This window comes from Apiospora kogelbergensis (assembly GCF_038363985.1).
Source record: "Apiospora kogelbergensis strain CBS 113332 chromosome Unknown utg000007l_segment0_segment0, whole genome shotgun sequence".
Taxonomy (NCBI): domain Eukaryota; kingdom Fungi; phylum Ascomycota; class Sordariomycetes; order Amphisphaeriales; family Apiosporaceae; genus Apiospora; species Apiospora kogelbergensis.
Window position 1 is genome coordinate 2,097,264 of NW_027117424.1, and position 11,123 is coordinate 2,108,386.

General features: G+C 52.0%; 3 protein-coding genes across 3 annotated transcripts; 1 reads left to right on the top strand and 2 right to left on the bottom strand.

The window, feature by feature from the left end:
* Positions 1-3,430: 3,430 nt before the first annotated feature.
* On the bottom strand, positions 3,431-4,531 carry PG998_011023 (40S ribosomal protein eS4; the record flags this gene model as incomplete). Its single annotated transcript, XM_066877839.1, has 3 exons — positions 3,431-3,782; positions 3,935-4,357; positions 4,518-4,531. 3 exons carry the CDS (start codon positions 4,529-4,531, stop codon positions 3,431-3,433), a joined length of 789 nt encoding a protein of 262 aa, XP_066726893.1.
* A 1,022-nt stretch (positions 4,532-5,553) lies between these two features.
* PG998_011024 (myb dna-binding domain containing protein) lies at positions 5,554-7,182 on the bottom strand (the record flags this gene model as incomplete). Its single annotated transcript, XM_066877840.1, has 1 exon — positions 5,554-7,182. One exon carries the CDS (start codon positions 7,180-7,182, stop codon positions 5,554-5,556), a length of 1,629 nt encoding a protein of 542 aa, XP_066726894.1.
* Positions 7,183-8,332: 1,150 nt separating this feature from the next.
* PG998_011025 (uncharacterized protein) lies at positions 8,333-8,809 on the top strand (the record flags this gene model as incomplete). Its single annotated transcript, XM_066877841.1, has 2 exons — positions 8,333-8,394; positions 8,464-8,809. 2 exons carry the CDS (start codon positions 8,333-8,335, stop codon positions 8,807-8,809), a joined length of 408 nt encoding a protein of 135 aa, XP_066726895.1.
* Between the last annotated feature and the right edge of the window lie 2,314 nt (positions 8,810-11,123).

Below are 11,123 nucleotides of genomic sequence, written 5' to 3' on the forward strand. Positions count from 1 at the left end.
CGTGGCGACAGGTAGGACCCCGACATGGCATAACGGCGAAGAAGCCCTGCCAGGCGACATGCGAGGGAAACGAGGGAAGGTGTCCCCGTCTGAAAGAACCAATGTTTGCTGACAGGATAGAGTTTTCAGGTCGGGTGTTAAGTCGATGAAGAGCGGCGATGGAGTGAAGCGCGGGACCACCTACAACCTGTCCGGGGGAAGGGGAAGAGGGAAGGGGGAGAGGAAGGGGGGTAAGAGTTTCGTGCTTTGGATCAACAAGTCTCGGCCCGCGAACCACTACCCTATCCAAGGACTACGACTTCATGCCAGACCATGTCCCTGTGAGCCACCATCATCCTCACAGGCACTGGCTACTGGGTCGACATTTCGGTTGCTAGTTTGGCTGCACATAAGCCACCACTACTGCCACCAAGGTTTCCGTGTCATGTGTGCAATTGCCCAGGGAAATATGCCGCTGGCAGGTGCTGTTAGGCTGTGTCGACGGCTCGGAAACGACATGGCACCAAATGACAGCTCTGGTCTTGGCGGGGAGGATGGAGAAATGGGGGATGCCAGACGCTGCAGAGAAGGAGGGGCGAGCTGAGGGGTAAGTAATATCTGTCCTGGGTGCAAGTCTTGCATACACGATCAGAGTCAGCAGAAACCCGTCAATTACAGCTTGAGCCATAAAGATCCGGGCTTGGCATCATGGAAATCATCAACCCGCGCCCAATTGCCAGCCTTCTCCAAACATGCCCACGGAGCCCCAGACCACGACTCCACACGATCCCTTGCTAGAGGGGTTGTTTCATGGTCAGATGAGCTCCGTGAGGCATTGCTAAGTTGCATGTAATTCGTGTCGACGACGGTCACCACAAGCCCGTATTTTGAAGAAGAGATAAGCAAGCTACAAACCACACTCCCCAACGAGGTCATGAACCGCTTCCATCTGCATGTCAGAGCGATACTACATTGCAAGAATGACGGGAGGGAAGGGCTCGTGACGCCCTCGTGCGAGTATATAACGTAAGAAGGAAGACACCACCGACGGGTGAAGTTAAAGGTTGCCGACGACGATACTACGGAAACTAGTAGAGGCTGCATAGCGTTATATTGAGGGGTGCTGTGTATATGTAGCTAGTTCGGGCCAGGTGCCAGGGTAAGATTTGGGCCCCAGGCCCCAATTCCCCCAGAAACTACGGCTACGGCTACTGGCAGCAGCAGCCGCCGCCGCCGCCTTCACCACCTGGCGTATGCGGTGCGACTCAGGAAATAGATTAACAAGGCAACTCGCATGGGGCGTCGCAGGTCCCAGAGCAGCAGAAGCGGTCAACTCAGGTTCGGGTAAGCTACACGATGGAGGCCAGATGGAATACACTGCGAACCTCGTCTTTGTGTTGAACATATCATGAAAACCTGTCATCATGATTACCCAAATCAGCAATCCGAAGATAAGTCCTCAAATCACTTGGGGGTCTCCTACCACCCGCTTTCAGTCCTCGGTATGACGCGTTCAAACCTGGAGGCAGGGAATGAATGCAAGTTTGGCCGGGCTAGGAAGATGCCGGTCATGTTATTCCCGAGAGTATCGTGAGTTTAGGCATTCAGGGTAGAGAGTACCTAGGAAGGAGGGAGGCACACACCAGACACCCCATGGTCTTGTTTGCTTGAGAGGCGTATAGTTCCTGACGGAACTCAGGACCCTCAGTTGGTCATACAGCATGTCCATGGATACATGTGTGCATGGATGCATGTACTGTATGTATGTGATGGCGCCTCCAAAGGGTCACCTTGCATCTTTTACCAGCCGATTCCTACTGTGTCCAGGACCTCCCTTTGGACATAATCTGTGTAACACAGACCTGCTCCTCTCGCCGTGGACTGTGAGCCGTCGAGACGCCGCTTGGGGGTCTGTCGATGCCCAGCCAGCACCTAGAAATCAAGCCACACGACCTACGCTAGAAGGCACGAGTGATGTGCTGCGTACGTCTTTACGCATTGTTAATCCGCTTTCTTAACAATAACGCCCAAGCCCTGTCCCGTGGGGGATGCAGTGACGGAGATAGACGTGTGGCAACTCAAACCGTTTACCGAGAGGCCACAATTGGGCACCTCGGTGTTGCCGGTCCGCCTGCACCCCCACCCCCAGCACACTATAATCCATGCGGCGTTGAGGGTGTAGTGACTGATCGCCTGAGGCTGACAAGGTGGCGGCACGATCATCTCGATCTTCGCTGTAGCTGTTGCTGTTGCTGTTACCAAGTGCTTTGCTCAGCAACCCTCTTCCCAGGCTTACTACGCACTACAACAACCCCTTCGATGTATAACGATAATTTTAGCCACTCAAGATCCCCTCTCCGTCTTGGCCGCGGCCACCGGCCCTGTTTGCGTAGCCAATGGCCGGACAACCTATAGCCGGAGGGATATCCTGCAGATAACGAAAACGAACAAAAGGTAATGATGAAGATGGTACCGGCCGGGGAAAGAACTGCCGTCTATACACGGCGTTACACTAACCCGGTCGAGCGGGCAAACGGACAGAGCAGCCCAAGATGGGCTGCGTGTTAGCCACCCCTCAAACCCAACAGTTGGTCAGGAGACGATTCCGCTTGGCTTTCTTCCCCCGACATGTTTTTTTCCGTTAATGGGTTGGGGGTCTAGTGAATGACGGAACACGGCGCAGGTAGGAGAGTTGGCTGTCTTCTTGCTAGGTTGTGCGGAGCAGCAGTAGTGAAGGGAGTTTGTGTGATAAAGCACGAGTACTTGACCACTGCTTCGCCGGGCATGTATGCTGCCCAGACAACACCGCATCACGGCATTCAGTGTAGTTTGCACAAGAATTGTGCTTTGACTGAGTAGACTGGCATCCAGTCCTCCTCAGCCCGACGCATGCCGTATGGAAGCAATTGGGAAGTATACCTGTCGTGATTTGCGATGCGGTTCTTTTCCACGGTAACATCAGTAGTACGTGAAACTCCATAAGCTGCACCAGGTCAATGATTAATAACCATTGCTTTTGCTTATAGCAGTAGGGCAAGAGAAGTGACGGACATATATGGCCACCATTATACACATCAGAAATGATAGCATCGTTGGCGGTGAAGAGTGATGTTGCCTCATGTCGTGCCGTTACACAGTTGACAGTACACCTTGGAGGGTTTGTTGCCCAGGAGCCCCGACGACCTGTGTTACGAAAGGTCACAGGTTATATATAGCGGAGTCTCATGCTGTTACACCACGTTTCGTCACCGAGGAACAAGAGCGGAACCAGCTGTTCATAATTCAGATTCTTCTCCGGGGCTGAATTGGTCGTCAGGTATCAATTGGGTCTCATTGGACCATTCAATGGACAAACTACCTAGTAGAAAGCACAAACATTCATGCCATAGACTCCAGCCCCATGCAAGTAAAAGTCAACCGTTTTTCATGTCCCATTTTCCGAATCCAGAATTTAGTGGCCGGCCAGGGTGTTGGCTCGGCGGCGGTCACGCTCCTCAGCAATGGTGAGCTTGACACCCTTGCCCTTGGGCAGGGAAACCCAGGGCTTCTCGGAACCAATGACGAAGACGTTGCTCTCACGGGTAGCGAAGGTGTTGTCAATAGCGTCCTTGATGTGGACGATGTTGAAACCACCGTCGTGGCGCTCACGGTGGGTGATAACACCGACACGGCCCATGTTGCGACCACCGGTGACCATGGCGATGGCACCAGTATCGAACTTGACGAAGTCGGTGATCTTGCCGCTCTCAAGGTTGATCTTGACGGTGTCGTTGACCTTGATGGAAGGGTCAGGGTAGCGGATGCTGTTGGAATTACGTTAGCATCCAGTTAGGGTAGGGAATACATACAGCCATCTTCTCAAAGCTCCTTATCGATCATTTGTTCCATATCCGCGCAAACGGGTGGTTCGACCAAAGCTTGATCCAACGACTGAATGATGTCTGATAGAACTTACGTTCGTGCATCGTGCGTAACCAAGAATGGGATGCCGCCCTTGCCGAGCTGGACGCGCTTGACCTTGCCAAGCTTGTACTCAGCCTCCTCGGCCTGGATGCGGTGGACGGTGAAGCGGCCCTTGGTGTCGTAGACGAGACGGAAGTGCTCGCCAGTCTTCTCGATGGAGATGACGTCCATGAAGCCGGCGGGGAAGGTCATGTCGGTGCGGACCTTGCCATCAACCTTGATGAGACGCTGCATCATGATCGACTTGGTCTCGCGGTAGTTCAAGGCGTACTTGAGACGGTTGCGCAGGAAGATGATGAGGGGCAGGCATTCTCGCTGCTTGTGGGGACCGGCCGAGGGCTTGGGGGCATAGACACCCGACAGCTTGTCGAGAAGCCAGTGCGAGGGGGCGCTCAAGCGCTTCTGGTGCTTCTTACTATTCAGGGAGGACGTATCAGCATCGCGTGTAATTTTTTCGAAGTCGATTCGCTCGATTTCGCTCGAAGGCTGTCGCAACTGCGACTCAAAGCAGTCGCCATCTGCCGACAAGGCGAATCCGGGCGAGTGTGCTGGTGGATTGGAATTGAAGTACTTACGGTCCTCTACCCATTTTGACTGTTGTGGATTAGTTGATCGTTGATCGTGGTCGTGAGAATGGGTGTCTCTGGATCAGTGAAGCCGGCTTGATGGAAAAAGTTCGAGGGTCGGAGGGTCGAAAAGCAGTGCTTGACAAATTAATTTTGGTAGGTCAGTGAGCCCCACCGGCTGCTGGCTTGGCCAATAGCCTCTCTATCTAGGGTAGGGCACCACAGCTTTTCATCCTAGGTTTAACCGTGGGAATTGCGGGGCCGCTCTCCTTCGCCCGCCTGCCAACAAGGTTGGTTCGTGGTCAGACACCCGGCAACATCACCTGTGGCTGTGAAGGGCTTCTCGTGTAGTTGATGGCCTTGCCACTCTATGATGTCTAGATATACGACTTTGCAAGGCCGAACTCATAGACCGTGGTCGTGCGTCATGGGACTTTCTATTAAAAAAACAAAAAAAGAATGTACTTCATATTGCTGACCGATCATCTCTCGAAGTGCTTTCCTGCTCATCACATGCAGCTTTGCTACGAATGGGGCCCAATCATTGCTAACTGAATGCACGATGCGAGTGACTGCTCTCTCCCATGCCGTTATCCTCATATATGGCTAGCTAGCTACTAGGAGTAAACGGTTGGAAACGGTTGGGGACGGTGCAGGCTTGGACGTTGTTTGCTTTGGGGAGGTGTGATATAGATATTGGCTCCAACGCCCTCAAGGTACGATCATGCCAAAGTGCTGAGTATATATCTAGATCTGCGTACTGGGCCCTTCCTCTGCCTGCTTGATTTTTCTTTCACCTCCTTTGCTGTGTGAAAGTTTCTGTCTAGCTCTTGACTTGAGAACGTTTCCACCTCCAATGACCTACAGACCTGATCACTAAGGGTTGGGCTGGGCGTGTGCTCATACCCGATTCTCTCTCTGGCAAGTACATATATTCTTTTACCCAAGGCACCCAAGGCACCCAAGACTCCTGATTAGTGTTGTACTTGGTGTGTCCATTGTCGCATTCTCCAAAGAAGGGAGCACTGGGAACGTTGTCTGTGTCTCACCCGAGACCGCGCTTATCTTGAGACGGTGGCATACCCTCTTGTGCTGTATCCTCTATAATCAAGCGCGCAATGTCCATAGCTGTCCCAGCTGAATCGTACATGTTGGATATAGCTTGAGACGCATCAACAATGTCCGAATGCATTGAAGGGATCGGCCACTTTGGCATGTCCTCCTTCGAGCTGCTGCGATTCAGTTGCGGCTCGAGCACCGATGACTTGGACCTGTTGAGAGAGTTCTCAATATTCATCTCTATACATGGTTCAAGCAAACTGCCACGCCCTGGCTCCTTGACCTGCATTGTAGTTTTCTCGGCACTGGCGAACCGCTCCGGATATTTATTGCGCATTCTATCTCTCAAGTCTGTTGGCTGACGGGTCGAGAGATTGAACTGAGGATCTCGCTGAATCTTGGTCCATTGTGGACCATACCGCTCGAAGCCCTGCAATATCTCCCGATCATCCTGCTCCGAGAAAGGCCGACGACCACGCCGCTGGGACTTCTTAAAAGGGCCCTTGATACCGAGCTCGCGCAAATCTTCGAGTTTCTTGCGGTGAGCCCGACTTTTGCGCTGCTTCGGAATGGTGTCATCCTCATCGTTCTGGACTGGGTAAGCCAACTCGGTTTCAACGTTTTCTTCGGGTTCATTCAGTATGTTCTCTGACATGAGACCCTTTTTAGGCTTGGGTTTCGAGGCAAGAACCTGTGGCCTGTCTAGATATGCCCTCTCCTTACGTTTCGTCCCTGCTCGAAGTTCCTCGGGACAGCATGTTCTGAACCTATCCTTGAGGTCGCCGGCGCTTCGATCGTTGAACTTATACTCGGAATCCTCCAAAATATCCGTCCATCTTCCCACGCCATGCTTTGACACACCAAGCAGCAGATGATTGGTTTCCTCCTCGGACCATTTCCTTCGCGGCTTCGCGGCTCGCCTTTTGGGTTTGCCGTTCGTACTTGAGCCGGGCTCCGAATCAGCCGCAGGACTCGCAACCCCTCTCTCATCTGGTACCGAGCTTTTCAGATCTGGCGGCTTGACAATATTTGGCGCCTGGGGCGGCTCAGAGCGTGGACGATCATCAAAGGTGCCGGAGGAGATGGGTGGGAACAAAGGCTGTGCTGTCTGAGGTGGTGGCTCAAGTAATCCAACAATGATCGGGGGGAACATATGCGGTGGCGAGGCAGCTCTTTGTTTCTTCAGGGGTTGTGGCAACTGCACGAAATCCTCTTTGACCGGCCTCTTTTTCGTAGAAGGCTCTTCGGGTATTTCGGTAGTGTCGTCCAGTATCATCCGAATATCTTGCGATCTGAGCTCTTGCGAGGAGATATGACGCAGAAGGTTTCGGTCCGCCGGGAAACCACCATCTTTCCTGGAGAAGACGGCATTCGTGAAGCCGTCCTCGGTCACAGACATAAAAGAAGGCAGGGACTGCGTCGTCGACTGTCCGCCATTTCCATCCTTACCATCGGTTCTTTGGCCGGCATCGGGTTCGACTGGCGGTGGGTGTAGACGGCTATTGGGTTTCGGCAGGCTGAAGCCATTGATGGGTGGGAGCTCGGCTTGGTGAAGTCGTGGTGTAGCCTCTGATTCGTTAAGGAGGTGTATCAATCGGGGCTCGATGGTGGCCATCGCGGCATTTTCGGTCGACATCTGACGTAAAGCATGGGGAAGATAGACATAGGAGGGGTCGAACTTGAAGGGGAGGCGCGTTTCAACAATGAACAGGGAAGACTATGGAAAGAGTACTGGTTGCTGGGAAAATGATCTATGTGGTTATACAGCTTCGCCGTGGCTAACCTGCCCGAGGTGATCAAGATGGCACTCGGTCAGTAGAGTGCCACAGCCTTGCCAGCCTAGTTACCGTCATAAACACAAGAACGGTTGCCTCATGTAAGCATCAATGATACCAGCTCTGACACCGGCAGTTCTTCAGGGTCCCAGCAACATGGACTAAGTTCCATGGAGACCGGTGCTCAGCTGTGGACTGAAGAGGAGTTGGCGATGAAGGGTTGGACCTCGGGGAATCGGGCGCCATGAACAACATCAACTTGAAGATCCGGCACACGCCCGGAAGCCTTAATGGGCGGGCAGGTGAATTGCTGCTCTCAGGGTAGAAGCCAACGATGAGGTCAACGATGTAAAATTGCAATCAGCGAAACGCGTAGCGATATTGAGTCGATTTTCTGCAGACCGTGAGGGCTAGGAAATGTGCATGTTTCGGCAGCGCATGGCTCTGACAGATACACGATGGGTGGATGGGCGTTGCTTTTAGGTAGATTGCCCCTCGTGGAGTCCTTGTCCCGTCCGAGGTGCTTGTGCTTTTAGGTAGTGGCCACTCAGCCTAGCACAAGGCACAAGGCGTACACAGCATGGCCCGAGATCCTACGGAACGCATCCATCCATCCCTGTCAACATCGCCTCTACTAATATCTCGACTGTCGCCTCCATCCCCCAAGAAGCCGGGGCTACGCACGCAGCCTTACTCAATATCAATAATACAATCGAAGGGCCTGGAACCTCGACTGATCGGCATGAGGGAGACCTGGGTTTGTACATAGGCCACATACACCTCTCGCCAATCGGCATCTCGACCGCGTTTTGGAGTACAGTAAGTAAGTAGCCGGGACCAAAAAGCTGTGAGTACTTCACCACGGATATCCATGCTTATCCTCTACATGTAGGGGATTAGGTTCGGAAGTATCTGACGCTCGCTCAACTAAGTAGAAGCTTTCAAATTTCTCGTTACGTCATCGCCGCATTGCAACCTAAGATAACAGCAATGGCTTCTCAGCTACCACTCTTTCCCCGTGTTGTTTTCACCAAACTGGAACCAATTTCACTGTGAGTACTTCTTCTATATTGTTGGGCTTGGGTACTAAGATTACTAATCACCGTATACCATATGATCAGCATCGCTGGCTGTGTGGCCCCTTTTATATCGGCCGACTGGTTCATCGAGGAGCAGATAGAATCGCCCAAGTTATTGCAGCATAACGACAATTCTCGCTTGGTCGCACTGCAACTAGGCAATGCTTACGGGCTGCTCTTCATGCTTGGCGTCGCCGTCCTCTACACGACCACGGAGCTCAAGGTCGTCCGCAACTATCTGTGGGCACTTTGGGTCGCAGATATAGGCCACATAGGCCTTACAGCATATCTTCTCGGCTATCAAAGGTTCATGGCGTGGTCGGAGTGGAATGCGATGACTTGGGGCAACATTGGCGCAACTGTGAGAGAAAACTTTATTATCCTTTGAAGCTAACCAGCTAACCTTGGCCCAACTACGACAACAGGGCTTTCTTTTCTTGACCAGAACAGCATATTTACTTGGTCTCTTCGGCGTGACAGCGCAGTCTGCATCACTTGTTAAAAAGGGGCAATGAGGCGTGCCGGACCGTGATGGCTCGGCACCGTCAGGCGATTACCACTGAAGTCTCGTATCGTGTATTCCCATCTGGATATGAGAATTCTCTTCAGAGCTTGGAGAAACCGGGCCAAAAGAGCTCTATCCTGATCATTCAGTATGCTCTTGTTTAATTACCTTGAGGCCAAGAACTAGATGGCTGTACTATCAGATTTATCCTATAAATAGTGGTCATTCATACTTCCTCAACACAACAATCTTTTCAAACATCCTCAAACCCATCCTGCCCACCTTGGCAACCTCAATCTTACGACGCCTAGGATCTCCTTGTCATGTGCAAATTGCGACCTGGGCAACTTAATATCCTGTTGCTATGCAAACCCTTCCAGGCGCAATGAGCGTGGCCAATCCCAAAAGCAGATTGCTCGCCGAAATTTCATCCAGGAAATATGTACCACTATGGTTTAAAGCATGGCTCCGCCGAGGGCCCCAATCTCGCCGACAAAAGGCTCTTTTCCAGCAATTGCAGCATGACTACAGTCTCTGGCTACCTGGGACCTCACGAAAAATGGTTTTCCTCTACCTCCGCACAAACAAATAATTGTGCCAAGATCTGTCCGCACCGCAACAGCTCATCTGTTTTGGAAGACACTCCTCATGGCTACGGCCACACAATAGCCTGCTCGAACAGCTCGCTCCCGATTAAACAAGCGATTGGGATACTACACAGGTAGTCAACATCATGCCCTTGAAAACGAATATACCCAGTTGGAACTCCTAACTGGACACAATTACAATGTGCTTGGCGCTGGCAATGAAACACCCTCCCAGACCAACCGTTTTTGGATCAGAAGACAGGGCATACCATCCTGCAGCCGGTGGGAATAGGTGGTTTCTTGGCATTCTTCACCATTGAACGATCCGAGCAGCCAGCCAGCCAGCCTTCCAATACGACCAGGGGGAAGAAAAGGGGAAATGCATCGTTATTCGCCAGTTTCCCTCTCTTCTTGGCTCCCGCCTTTCCTATCGTGTTGCTCTCAAATATCTAAAGCCGAGCAATAACTTTGCTCAGCAATACCATGGCGATTACCCAACATGACAGTGGCCATAGGAACTTCAAAGAGCTACGAGACCATTCTGAGGAGTTCCATTACGCGGGACTGTGGTGGGTTTTCACGAAAGAGATACAGCTAACGGCCGATGTTGGGTAACGGGCATTTGAGCCCTACTCGGACGGTGACTAACTTCCGACTCATAGATTCATGCAACGCCAACTTTTATCGCCAGCAAGAGACACATCCGGATATTTGATGTACTGGCTCTTCTCCACTCCCCTGGCTATTCAGGGGCCAGCTATGCTCTCATTTCCTGACTCTCCGGGATGTCCAGGCGCAAAGGTGTGACTCATCGGAATGGAGAGCTTACCATCGAAAATGATATAGTAGCAATAATAATTATTGAAGGCGAACCCCTCCCAGTAGAGAGAGAGAGAGAGTTTTCTCTGGGCGTGATATCTGACTTCGATTGGAACAGGCATAGCCATTTCAGGGCTTGTTGAACGGACGGGGTGTTAAAACGACAGGTTAAGCAACGAGTGTTTCGCTGGCACAGATTGGCACAACACAGGTCGGAGGTCACTAGGTATCCAATTTCAGGAGTTACCAGTTAGATCGAGTTGCTGAAGAATCGCTTTGTGCATAAGCTCGGCAACTGACCCCTTTGGGATGCCGAAGTGGTTCTGATTGGAGGACATCCATCCTCGGAGCTGGAACGGGGCATCGTGGTGACTGGAGGTTAGTGAATTTCTGCCCCGGCTCCGGCTCCGGCTCTATAGATGTTTCTATTTTCGGGTGCTAATGCACTTTCCCGTTAGCGTAGTAGGATTGGGTGAATGAAAGCTAAAAGAACTTCGAGATGTATACAAGAAGTATATTTTACGTGGGGTGGGGGTCTCAGACTTCTGATAGAAGCCAGTCTGCCAACTTCACGATAAGATCAAATGCCCAATGCCTGATGTGTATGCACTGCAACAACCACGCACCGTAAAAACTGCCATGTGAGAAGTGAGTCGATCACAAGGCAACCCAGCCAGGCCTGTCAGGCGTGTAAGCGGGCAAACCAATCAGCGCAGCAGTAGGTGTAGATGGAACCAGGTCTAGCTAGCACCCACGGCTTGAAGCTCTGCTGCACAGATGGCAGTCTGAAT